The 12,797-nt window shown below is 49.7% G+C and overlaps 1 protein-coding gene across 48 annotated transcripts in view; it reads left to right on the top strand.

The window, feature by feature from the left end:
• The window catches only part of OXNAD1 (oxidoreductase NAD binding domain containing 1), a 51,949-nt gene that overhangs the window by 17,353 nt on the left and 21,799 nt on the right, over positions 1 to 12,797 (top strand). For 35 of the 48 annotated variants that reach the window (XM_086393810.1, XM_086393478.1, XM_086394330.1 and 32 more), the window contains one exon: positions 9,222 to 9,328. The exons of the other annotated variants lie outside the window; for them this stretch is intronic. Coding sequence is in view for 26 of the 35 variants with exons in the window: in XM_086394330.1 (XP_086250456.1) it covers positions 9,222 to 9,328 (107 nt within the window). In the remaining 9 variants the exon portion in view is untranslated. The remainder of the gene's footprint in view (positions 1 to 9,221; positions 9,329 to 12,797) is intronic. 48 annotated transcript variants of the gene reach the window in all.

Below are 12,797 nucleotides of genomic sequence, written 5' to 3'. Positions count from 1 at the left end.
ATTGAAATAGTCCTATGGTTTTTATTCTCCAGTTTGTTCATGTGGTATGTCACACTGATTGATTAATGGATATTAAAACATTGATCAGGGGGTTTTTGCAGAAATTGATGCTTGTAGCCAGTGATTTGTTATGTAAGTGAATATTGAAACACGGTGGTCAATAACATTTGGGTAACAGAAGACGTATTACTACGCCTCTTGTCAATGATGTGTTAAAAAATTCTTGCATCCTTGGGATAAATCCCACTTGGTCGTGGTGTGTGATTCTTTTAATGTATTGTTGGATTCAGTTTGCTAGTATTATGTTGAGAATTTTTGCATCTATTTTCATCAGGGATGCTGGCCTGTAATTTTCTTCTTTTTGTGGTATTTGTGTCTAGTTTTGAAATCAGGGTGATGGTGGCCTTATAGAATGAGTTTGGAAGTATTCCTTCCTTTGCAATTATTTTGGAATAGTTTCAGAAGGATTGATGTTAACTCTTCTCTAAGTATTTGATAGAATTCGCCCGTGAAGCCATCTGGTCCTGGAGTTTTATTTGTTGGGACTTTTTAAATCACAGTTTCAATTTCAGTACTTGTAATTGATTTGTTCATATTTTCTCTCTCTTCCTGGTTCACTTTTGGGGAATTATATCTTTCTAAGAATTTTTCCATTTCTTCCGGGTTGTCCATTTTATTAGCATATAGTTTTTTGTAGTAGTCTCTTATGGTCCTTTGTCTTTTCTGTGATGTCAGTAGTAACTTATTTTACATTTCTAATTTTATTGATTTAGGTCCTCTCCCTTTTTTTCTTGATGAGTCTTGCTAAAGGTTTATCAATTTTGTTTATCTTTTCAGGAAATCAGCTTTTAGTTTTATTGATTGTTGTATTTTCTTTGTCTCTATTTCATTTTTGCACCAATCTTCATGACTTCTTTCTTTCTACTAACTTTGGGTTTTGTTTGACTTCTTTCTCTAGTTGCTGTAGATGTAAGGTTAGATTATTTGTGAGTTTTCTGATTCCTCGGGTAAGCTTGTATTGCTATAAACTTATCTCTTAGAACTGCTTTCGCTGCATCCCATAGGTTTTGGATGGCTGTGTTTTCATTTGCATTTGTTCTTAGGTATTTTTTAATCTCCTCTTTGACATCTTCAGTGACTCATTGGTTGTTTAGTAGCTTATTGTTTAGTCTCCACGTGTTTATGTTTTTTGCAGTTTTTTTGCTTGTAATTGATTTCTAATCTCATAATGTTGTGGTTGGAAAAATTACTTGATATGATTTCAGTTCTCTTACGTTTACTGAGGCTTGCTCTGTGGCCTCGCATGTGAGCTGTCCCGGAGAGTGTTCCATGTACATTTGAATCTTGCTACTTTCAGATGGAATGCTCTATAAATACCACTTACGTCCATCTGATCTAATGTGGCATTTAAGGGCTGTGTTCTTTTATTCTGTCTGGATGATCTGTTCATTGATGTAACTATTATGGCGTTACTGTCAATTCTCACTTGTTGTTAACATTTGCCTTATATATGGAGGTGCTTCCTGTGCTGGGCACACATGTTTACAATTGTTACATCTTCTTCTTGGATTGGTTCTTTGATCATTTTGTCCTTCAAAGTGGACAGCTTTGATCAAAGATCAGAGTGTCCTTCTTTATCTCTTCTAACAGTCTTTATTTTAAAGTCCATTTTGTCTGATACGAGTATTGCTACTCCAGCTTTCTTTTGATTTCCATTTGCACAGAATCTCTCTTTCCATCCCTTCACTTTCAGTCTGTGTGTGTCACTAGATCTGAATCAGGTCTCTTGTAGACAGCATATATATGGGTCTTGTTTTTGTATCCATTCAGCCAGTCTGTGTCTTTTGGTTGAAGCATTTAATTCATTTACATATAAGAGGATTATCATTTATATATGTTCTTACAGTCAGTCTTCTACATGTGAATGAGTTGCGTTCTGGGAGTGCGTTCATAAGTCCAATTTGTAAGTCCAACAGAGTTAACCTAGGCATCCAGCTTTTATAGATAACTTTTACAGAGATGTGAACTCACGTGATTGGACATGTGAATGCGTGTTGCATGTTTGAAAGTTAACACCTTGAAGGTTCGTATGTGGGGGACTTACTTTATTGCCATTTTGTTCATTGTTTTTGATCTGTTTTTGTAGATATTTTTTTCTTCCTTTGCTGCTCTTTTGTTCTTCTGTGATATGATGACTATCTTTAATGTTGTGTTTGGATTCCTTTTTCTTATAGATTTTTCAGTTGCAGTTGTCGGGGTTTGATATAGCAGTCTGTATGTGTATGTATATGATGGTTTTAAGTTGCTGGTCTCTTATTACAAATGCATTTCAAATGCCATGTACGTGTACTCGCCTCTCCTCGTGATGACTGGTTTTGAGGCCCTGTTCGTGTGTAGGCTTTCCCTCCCTTTACTATACGTTTGTCTTTACCAGTGAGCCTTCCCGTTCCTTCACTTTCTTGTTTTCAGTTGTGGCCTTTGCTTTTCCGCTTAGAGAAGTTCCTTTAGTATTTGTTGTAAAGCCAGTCTGGTGGTGCTGAATTCTTTTAGCTTTTGCTTATCTGTAGAGCTTTTGATTTCTCTGTCAGATCTAAAGGAGAGCCTTGCTGGGTGTTCACGGTCATAGGTTTTCCCTGTCGTCACTTTAAATGTTGTGTATCATGCCACGCTCTTCTGGCCTGCAGAGGTTTTGTTTTGCTTTTGTTGTGCTTTGACACCAAGTTGGAGGCTACTGGAGGGCTTCCTTGATGGCTCAGACGGTAAAGAATCTGCCTGCAATGCAGGAGACCTAGGTTCAATCCCTGGGTCTGGAACGTCTCCTGGAGAAGGAAATGGCAACCCCCTCCAGTATTCTTGCGAATTCCATGAACAGAGGAACCTGACCAGCTGCAGTCCATGAGGTCCCAGAGTCAGACACGACTTAGTCCTGGAAGAGATGATGGTGGCTTAGAGCAGGGTGGTGGGGAGTGGGGTGGGGTTGATGGGATTCACAGGTGGGTGGGGGTGTACACAGAGAAGAGGGCGGGAGAGCCAGAGACTTCTAGCTTTGGGGTTTGGATAATCGGGGAAGATGATGAAGGTAGCACATACTTGTTAAAACAGAAGAACAAGTTTGGAGGAAGGAATAAAGGGCTCTGTTTGGGGATAACCTGGGGTGGGAGGTGGAAGGTGGATGGAGTTACAGGTGAGATGAGATCAGCCATGAGCTTTGTCAGCTCACGTCATCCATTGAATCCACATGGAGATTATGCTGTTTTTACTGGTTTTGTATGTGCTTGAAGTTTTCCATAGTGAAAAAGAGAGAAACGTTGAGAGATAAAAGCGTTCTGTGTCAGATTATGTTGTTTGAAATGGAAACTGAAGTCTGCAGTTGAATGTGTGAGATTGGAGTTTGCGGCTGGAGATGAACAGTGTAAGCCTCGTGGAGAGGTGGGGGGCGGGCTTGCGGGACTCCGCCTGGGATGCGCCCACATCCAGCGGTCAAGCGGAAGAGGACGGGCCAGTGGAGGAAATGGGGCGGGAGGGTGATGAGCAGGTGTGGGTGAAGCCGGCGAGAAGAGCGCTTCCTGGAGGGCGCGGCAGCCACGTGGATTCTGAGTGGCCAGCGCTGGGCGTCCTGCGGTGGTGGTGGGCGGCCGGAGTGGCCACCTTCCATGCATTGCTGAGTGTGAATGCCTGCCAGGCTGTGGAGGGGAGTCGAGTGGGAAATAAGAAAGTGGAGCCAGGACCATAGACCACGCTTCAGTTTTTTATGTGGATGGGAGCAGGGACATGGGTAACAGCTCGATGAAGGGAGAAGCTTGTTTTGTGTATTGTGTTTTGAAAAGCAGCAGAGCACAGTAGTCACGTGCCTGGATTCAGATCTCAGCTTTGCCGCTCAGCGGCTCTAGGACCTCAGTCTTCTCACGTGCAAAGTGGGGATGTCAGTGATACTCACTCCTTAGGGCTGTTGTGACCGTCGAGTCAGTTACTGTGCACGCAGTGCCTGGTAAACTCTGTGTGTGGGCCCTGGCGGTCTCCTCCTGTGCGCATGTGTTGTCATGGAGACGAGGGAGGAGAGGGTGCTGCCTGAGAGAGGGGAGGCTTGAGGGGCAGAGAGCAGACTCGGTCTGGGTGGGCGGCCGAGTCTTTAGGAGGAGCAGGCGAGTGCGCACTCACACCAGGCCGCGGTGCTGGTGGCTCAGCCACTGCAGGGGTTGTGCAGGTGGCAGAGGGTGCGCTCTTTGCGCGCCAGTGATTGACTTCATAAAACCCGCCTCTTGTCATCAGATTCCTACTCATCAGGTTGCTCCGGCCTCAGCTGAAATCATGTCTCTGGGCCTTGGTGTCCTTGTGTGTAAGCACTATCCTTGACAGCGACTAAGTGTTCCTTCAGCCCTGAAGTGCTCTGTGCCCCGGCTGTGTTTTTGTTTCAGGTTGTCTCCAGTCCTAGCTTGGTCTCAGTTTTTAAGCCAGCAAAAGAATGGATGGGCGTGGATGGGGGAAGGCAGCCGGGCTTCCCAGAGAAAGGCCCGTTTCCTGCAGAGACTTCTGTAGCAGCAGGAACCTCAAAACACCATCCACAGAACCTTTCAGTCAGTAGGATGGCATTTCCTTGTAGGTGCTGACTCCGTCAAAGCATGAAAAGCGTGTGCTACTGGGAGCGGGCAGATGTATTGTGATTTTGTTGAACAGCAAAAGGGCTGTTTTATGGGAACTTCATTTCCTGCCATGTGTTTTAACTTAGGACGTGGCTGGTTGAGGTTTCAGTTGCAGAATCTTCTGATTCATTGAGTATAAGAACAAGTACACATGTTAAAACATACAGTTCCTCCATGATGTTTTCCCTTTTCACTAAAAGTAGAGAAAGAGTAGCATATAACCAGAGCCATGACTACAGATCTTAATATCATGAAATCGTTTTCAGAATAAAAATGATGTGGCCTTCAAGAAGATTTTGCTAGTGTTTTTCACTCTACCTCGCCAGGAATCTGTATATAGTGAACAGTATTTGTATTAAGAAAATAAAACGTTAAGAGGGAGACATGTCTTTAAAAATCGGGGATTGTGCAAGGCAGTTTGCATTTTTGCCCAGATTATTTAGACTAATCGCCACAGGAATGTTGCCTTCTTTGGTAATATAAGTAGGCAAAAAGCATCTGGGAACGTTTTCGTGAAGGCTATCCAAATGAAAAGTGGACCTTTCCAATAGGAGGTGTAACTTCTTTCCCTTCTTCACTGAATTCTTTATTTGGACTTTGGCAGACGGTTGCTGCTGGTATTTTACATGGTCTAGCGTCTGCTGACGGAGCAAGCTTGTGTTTCAGCTCAGGTTCTCTGTGCCCTCCCCCCCGCCCCATGACTGTGAATGTCACTTCCCTGCCACCAGGTGACTCTTTGGGCTGTGTTTAAAGCTTGCACTTACCTAGATTTTAATGAATCTGACAGAAGCCCACTGTTACAGGTGAAATAATCGAGCTCTTGCTGTGTTTTCACGAATTATTATACTGAAAGAAAATAATGAAAACAAATGTTTCTTTTTAGTAAACCTAAAAAAAATATCGAGAGTAGTAATGTAATGGAGAGTCCTCTGATGATCGTTGCTATTTGTCTTTGTAATAAGATGTTTAGAGCGTGTGGCAAACGAAGAGTCCTATCCCACTGAAAAAATCCCCGTCTTCCCTGCCCTCTTCTGTGTTTTGAATATGAACTAGGCCAGGCTTTCTTTAATGGTCTCCCACCTCCTTTTTTCCTTTCTGTTTTGACCATAAAAAGCTCCTGAATTTCTACTAACCTTTGTTTTAGAAACCAATTTTAGGTCACTTTGAGTTAGAGTTTTGATCCATTCTGCAGATATTTACTGACTCTCAACTATGCATTTAGCTCTGTGCTTAAGGTGGGGAGTTGATCTAGATGTCGGTTCTGTCTCCTACCTGCAGGAGGCTTTTGGTTTGTGTGTGGAAAAGATATGTTCATGAATATTTCTATTTACATAAAACGTGCTAAGTAGGATAGACAGGCGGAAACAACAGAAATTCAAGCGAGAAGAGTGGGATTCCTGGCTCAGGGTGGTGGTGGGTGAGCCAGGGGAGGAGGCGTGAGGGGAGCACACGGAGCTGGCTCCGGCATGAGGGACGAGCCAGGCTGTGTGTGCCGTGCCCAGTGTGGGTTTGACATGCTAAGTCCTCGGTGGGCCCAGAACGGAAGCCCCAGCGCAGGACGTGGCTGCTTTGGCAGGGCCCCTGAGTGAGGCACAGCCTTCTCCACCTCGGCCTCGGGCTCCAGAAGGGTTGTGGAAGGAAGGAGCGTGGTGGGTTCAGTCGTGCGTGTCAGTGCCTTTGCCTTCGGGACAGAGCTCTCAGGCGGTCAAGGGCCAGGCAGACCTGGGTGTGACTCTGGGCTCACCCATGCCCGAGTGATCGTGAGCACATCACCCAACCTTCCTGTTTGCTCTTCTGCAGAATGGAGGGTAATAGTCCTGTCTCTTGGGGGGGAATATGGTTAGCTGTATTAGCTGCATGAATTAATGTACATTAAACATCTACCTCAGAACCTGGAGTGCACCTGAACTAAATGCCCCTCAGATGTTGGCTGTCGTCACAGAGAGTGTAGCTGTGAGCTGGCAGTTGGCAGAAAAGGAATGCCGCTTTGGGGTGAAGGGACAGTAGCTTTGGGAGCGCTTGAGGGCCTTGACCCCGAGGTGGAGAGCGAGCAGGGGTGAGGCTCCTGGTGAGGAGTGGGGGGAGGAGCAGAGAAGGGGCAGGGGGGCCAGGTCAGGGAGGCAGGGGGGACGGGGGGGGAGTTCCGTGTCCCATGTCCCAGGCAAGGGGGAGGCCTCGGGATGTGCAGAGGAAGTCGTAAGTGTCCGATTCAGAGAGATCAGGGAGGCTGAGAACTGAGGCGGGGCGTTGAGTTTGGTTGTCGGAGAAGATGCCCCCTAGCCCTGGGGGAAGTCACAGGAGGCAGCAGCCCGGTGACCATGGGCACCGAGAACGTCACGGGGGCAGGGAAGGTTTTGTTGGATAGAAGATTATCAGTAGATTCTGGGGTTAAAGGCTGGATTTCCAAAATAAAGACAGTATGGCTTTTAAGTTGGTTCTAGCAAAATAACGTGGAGACTGTGGTTCCAAGGCCACCGTGCTTGCTGCCCATGAGAACCGCCCCCTGGGGTTGGGTGCTCAGTCTGGAGGCCCTGGGTGGTGGCAGTGATGATGTGACCTGTGCAGTGGTGCACGGATCGAGTGTAAGATTGCGTTGTGATAGCAGATTCGTACTGGTGGGCTCGTCACCATTAGTGTAGTGAGCTGCAGTAAATGCTTGCTGAGCAGTTACTCGGGGCAGCAGTGTTACTCACACAGGCTTTGCATGAACGCTGTTCCTGTCACCGAGCTGAGAGGCTGGGCTCACACACGCGCCCGGGCTCACACGGCTGGCCCGTGGTGGAGCCAGGCTACGGCAGCTGCACTGTGGCTGTGGGACCCTGGCTGCAAACAGCCATCCTCTGCTGCTTCCTCTTGTTGGCTGAGCTGCTGAGGACGGGCTGCTAGCATCGGGCATCATGTCTGATGAGTTGGGGGGTCTGGGGGGCAGGCTGGATGTGGGGGAAGGCTGGTGGGAGCTGAGTGAGGCAGCCTTTCAGCAAGGTGGGTGGGGCCGGGGTCACAGGTGCAGGCAGAGGCTCCGCAGGGCAGAGCCGACCCGACGTGCTCTCAGGGACAGGAGAGAGGGCTGGTGAGAACGCCAAGAAAGGTCCTCAGTGGCGGGGCTTTACGGGAGCACGAGAGAGCCAGCACGTTTTCAGAGGTGCTTTGCGGTCAGGGAGACCACCAGCATCTGGAGCTTTCCTGTGGAATTTTAGGAGTTGTCTCCCACTGCTCATTTGACTGGACTTGGTCCTACTGGAGAAAAGGGGCTGGATGAGCTCACATTCGTTGGAAGGACTGATGTTGAAGCTGAAACTCCAATACTTTGGCCACCTGATGTGAAGAACCGACTCATTGGAAAAGACCCTGATGCTGGGAAAGGTTGAAGACGGGAGAAGGGGACGACAGGATGAGATGGTTGGATGGCGCCACTGACTCGATGGACATGAGTTTGGGTGAACTCCAGGAGTTGGTGATGGACAGGGAGGCCTGGTGTGCTGCGGTCCATGAGGTCGCAAAGAGTCGGACACGACAGAGCGACTGAACTGAAACTCTCATTAGGAGGAGAGGCCCCCTGACCTTGACCAAGCCCCGGGGCCCCCCCTGGTGGAGTGGAACAGGTAACACAGGCAGAAAGTCTGTATTTGGACGCCGGCTTCTGGTGGGATTTGCTGCCAGAAGTGGAGCCCAAAGCAGTAGGAGGCGGGGAGCCTTACTGTCTTCTCTCTCCTGTTGTGAAGAAGTCCCAGCTCTGGGAGGAGGAGAGACCCAAAGGCGGAAGAAACAGGTGTTGGAAGTAGAACCATGTGGAGCTTGAGGAATGTGGGGCATGGATGACACTGGACTGAAGAGGGCCTGACTCAGGCCTTTTTAGAGTTTTCTGAAGATCAGACACGTCATTTAAAACAGTGCTTCTCCAGCGACCTGTAGCAAAAGGCTGTTTTCATTGCTGTTTGAAGGTTGTGAACCGTTTATATCTTGTAAAATACAATAAAAATGAACTGGAAAAGATAAATGCAGAAAACAAAGACACAGGGAGTGCACATCCAATTCGTTGTCTGTTGTTAGAGTCAACAGAGACACAGTTTCCTGTTCGGAATTGCTCAACACAAAGTCTCTAAGTGTTTGCTTTTCATTTCTGAAGTCAGCGTGACTTGGACTTAGGCAGGCTCAGGACAAACACAGGCTTGCGGCTGACCGTGGCGCTCGGTAGCGTGCTTGCTCCGGAGCAGTCAGGCTGCAGGCAGGGCCTCACGGGGCTGGCGGGGGGACCGCTCTTTTCAGAGCCCCCAGCCTGGTGCTGGTGCACGCTGCACACTCGGCAAACATGCACTTGTTAAACAGTCCCCGTAAGAGACAGTTTTTATACGCAGAATAAAATTCAGTGAGTATGATAGCAAGTCTCCCAAAATAATTGAAAGTTGTTCATCTGGTGGTAGGCAGAATTCTGAAGCAAAATATGCTTTACCTTGTTTTGCAGTTTTTGAAAACCACATCTTTGTAGAGTAAAAAAAAAAAAAAAAATGCAGTTACTAGAAAGCGAGTTTGTTTCTGAGTTGAGTGCCCCTAACCTCAGCCAGCATCATCTTTTGGTTCCAGGTCGTTTCGGCAGCCAAGGTGTGTGGAGTGGCTAGCGAGTCCCCATCGGTGAAGAGGCTCCGCCTGCTTGTCGCCGATAAAGACTTTTCTTTTAAGGCCGGCCAGTGGTAAGTGGCTCTTCTGTTTCCTCAGCATGTGTGGTCCAGGTGATGTCAGACACCAGAGCTGCTTTTTCCTTCTTGGAAGGACTTCTGTGACTGCTATTTCTCCCCGGGAAGAGGAATTCTAGGGTGTCTCCCTTCAGCCTGAGCCTCTTCTGGCATGGAGAACCTGATTCCTTTCCTAGCCTCAGGGCCCACCTTGGTTCTGAGCCCGGGAGCCTCTCAGCCATAGATGAACGTTGCTGCCTTGAGTTTTCCAGAGGGAGACAGAGCGGCTAGTCGTAGTCCGGACCCGACAGATCTGACAGTTGATTCTGTTCTGCAGGCCTGGCTGCCGATAGAATGCACTGCAGTCGTCTCCTTTGCTTCACTCATGTGTTGCTGGGGGTGGATACATTTCTAAAAAATCAGCCTTTATGTCAAATGCTAGTAAACGCAGAAGTCTGAAACTGGTTATGGCAACCAGTCTTGTCACCGAGGTGCCCACCCTCTCGCCTGAATTCTGCAACCTTCACGCCTTGTCTGGGTTGAGTTGAAATAGCTTTTGCTGAATTTGTTAGCAGGACGCTCCCCCCCGATCGGACCCAGCCCGCATCACGCTCATGGCCGAGGGCTGGTCAGTATGCTGACACGGGAGCAGCCCAGCTGTCCCAGTGTTCCCGCGAAGGGCCTCACTGAGCAGCTGTGGAAGTTGGATAGTAAAGACCACAACCCGTATTTGCTTAGGAAAGGTGTGTTTGGGTGTCTGTTTCCTTTATTTAAATCCAGCTTTCATTTCTAAATGAGTTTCTGGCATGTCAATCTTGGTCGTCTTTCTTAGGAGCCACTTGACTAATTTTGGCAGTCCATCTGGAAATGTGGTTTTGTTAGGAGGAGGATGTGTGATAATAGCAAGAGTTAGCAGGCTTGTGTTAATAGTTTGCTTTGAATTTAGAACCAGAAAACAAGATGCTGATTGCAATAATTTGCGCTTGTGAAGCAATTTACTGCAATCTTTGCACATGTTCAGTGATACATATTAAGTGCATTTGGGCTGTTTCGAGGGGGGGTTGGCAACGTTTTTACCCTTCAAAACTGGTTTAGCGGTTATTGCGTTGAACAGTGCGGACTTCGAGTATAAGGATCTGTCTTTGCACGTTTCCCTTCTGGGGAGGCGTTTGTGCCCTGTGCACGCCGTTATCTGTGTGCCTTCCGCTTGGAATGGTGCCGACTCTGACCCCGGTGTCCCCATGACAGAGCCTGTGCCTTGGTTATCCTGCTGCTCCCGCGGTGTGCGTGCGAGCATGGTAGGAAAACGTCATCATTTCCTAGCGATATGCACAGAAATAGGGTCTCCCCGTGAGCCTCAGCGGAAGACTCCTCAGCATGGTGCCGCGTATGCCGTGTCACTGAATGGCTCTGGTAGCCCCGTCCAGGCGGGCGCTGATTCAGTGCATGGCAGACAGAGGGCGGCGTGGGGTGGGGGTCAGCTCCAGCTGGTCCGTGTTTCCCTGCCAGGCGAGTCAGTCCCTCGTCCCTGGCATCTGGACCGTCTTCTTGAGAAGGCTGCTGCCTTAACACCGCCTCTCCGCGTGGCTCTGGACACTGTGAGCCCTGTGGCCGTGTGACTTGGTGGTTACCAAGGTGGTGGGCACTGCTCCGTTGGCACTGTCGCTGGGGTGGCTTGCTCGCAGGCTCTCTTAAATGGTTGGCTCACCCGTCACCCCACGTGGCACTTGAGGGGAAAGAGGAGGGGGCTGCCGTGTGCTTACGGGGTTGGAGTGGTCGGAGGGAGAGCTGCTGGAGCCAGGGGGAGGGCGCCCGCTGGGCCGTGACCCCTCGTCCCTGGACTCTGGACTGGTGGCCCCCGCCAATGCCTGCCACACTCCAAGAGGAGGCGCAGAGCCGCCTCTGAGCGTGCAAGTGCATGCTCTGCGGCCTTGGGCCCTGACCCTCGGGTGGACACTCCCAGCCTAGACCAGGCATGGTCCTCCGGGGCTGTTGGCTGCTGGGGTTCCTGTACTGGGAGACAGCTCTCAGATCTCACACCATCCCATCCAGAGAGAAAGGGAGAACTCCTTCAGACCCATTTCCCGCACGAGCAGGATTGAACCTTCTGGGTTTCTCCCACCAGGAGCTCACAGCTTAGCACGCAGCTCCCTGGGGAGTCCTGCTCTGGATGCTTGGAGCTCCCGCGACTGAGGGGGAGGATGGAGCTGGACGCGGCCCCAACAGTCTCCCCCTGCCCATGAGTGCCCGGGGCTGCCAGGTTCAGTGTACCCGGGGTGTCGGTGCTGTGGGCGGGTCCATCCCAGGGGCTGGGTCTCGCTCCCAGTCTGCCACTCTGCCTTCCCACCTGCCGCTCTGCCTTCCCACCTGCTGGCTCTGCAAGGTGGGCGGCTTCCTTTTTGCTCTGGGCTTCGGTTTCCATGTCCTTGAAGAGGAAAGAGTAACACTTCGGTGTTGTAGGATATGTCAGGCATTTGGCACAGTGCCTGATGTTTACTTTATGCGTTTGTTTTGGGTGTCTGTTGTAGCCAGTGCTTTGCTCAGGCCGTCAGAGAGCATCTGTGCTGGTGAGGTCCTCTGTGAGGAGTATCTTTGAGGTCCCGGGGACAGTCTGAGCTCCTCGCCAGCCTCCCGTGCACCGAGGCTGCTGTGGGAAGAGCAGCCGGCCTGCTAGGAGTGGGCAGGCACACGCCTCTGGTGCCCGCTGCACGCCCGGGCTGTGGGCAGAACACACCAGGGAGCAGGCGACGCGTTTCTGAGTGGGGCAGGCTGTGTCTCTGACTTCATATGTGATAACAGGATTTCATGCTTGAAAGTGCTCGGGGTAATGAGGTGAGAGGAGCCAGGTTAGAGAGCTAGGACTCTCCCCCGCCTGCAGCGGGGCAGCTGCACTGCAGACGTAAGCACTGCAGCGCCGCAGCCCCGACTCAGGCCCACGTGGAGGCGGTGCCGCATTCCTGGGAGTCTCCCTGCAGATGGTGTCCTCCTCCACGGCCTGTCTGATGAGCGCTGTCTTTCAGGACTCCTCTGTGAAGTCCTTCCTGATTCTTCCATCTCTGGTGGAATTAACTTCTTTTTCCTCCCCTCCCCTCCCCTCTGCATGTCCCACCCACCCCCAAGCAGATTTTTTTAAAAAATAAAATGCGGTAGCTGTCTTAGTATTTCCCTGATAAAATCAGGATCACATGTTAGAGCTACGCAGGAGTCTGCGCTAAAGCATGAGAGCTTCCAGACGCATCTCAAGTGACGCCGCCTTCTCTCTCCCAAGTGGATTCTTTCACGCTAATGCTCAGTCGCGTCTGACTCTCTGTGACCCTCTGAACTGTGGCATACCAGGCTCCCCTGTCCATGGCATTCTCCGGGCAAGAATACTGGAGTGGGTTGCCATTTCCTCCTCTAGGGGATCTCCCTGACCCAGGGATTGGGTCAGACCCAAGGGGTCTTCTGTGTCCCCTCTATTTCAGGCAGATTCTTTACCTGCTGAGCC

The sequence above is a fragment of the Bos grunniens genome, chromosome 1 (genome assembly GCF_055505025.1).
Source record: "Bos grunniens cultivar Pamir isolate PY7600 chromosome 1, Bosgru_T2T1.0, whole genome shotgun sequence".
Classification (NCBI taxonomy): Eukaryota; Metazoa; Chordata; class Mammalia; order Artiodactyla; family Bovidae; genus Bos; species Bos grunniens.
This window is presented reverse-complemented; position numbering and strand designations above follow the sequence as displayed.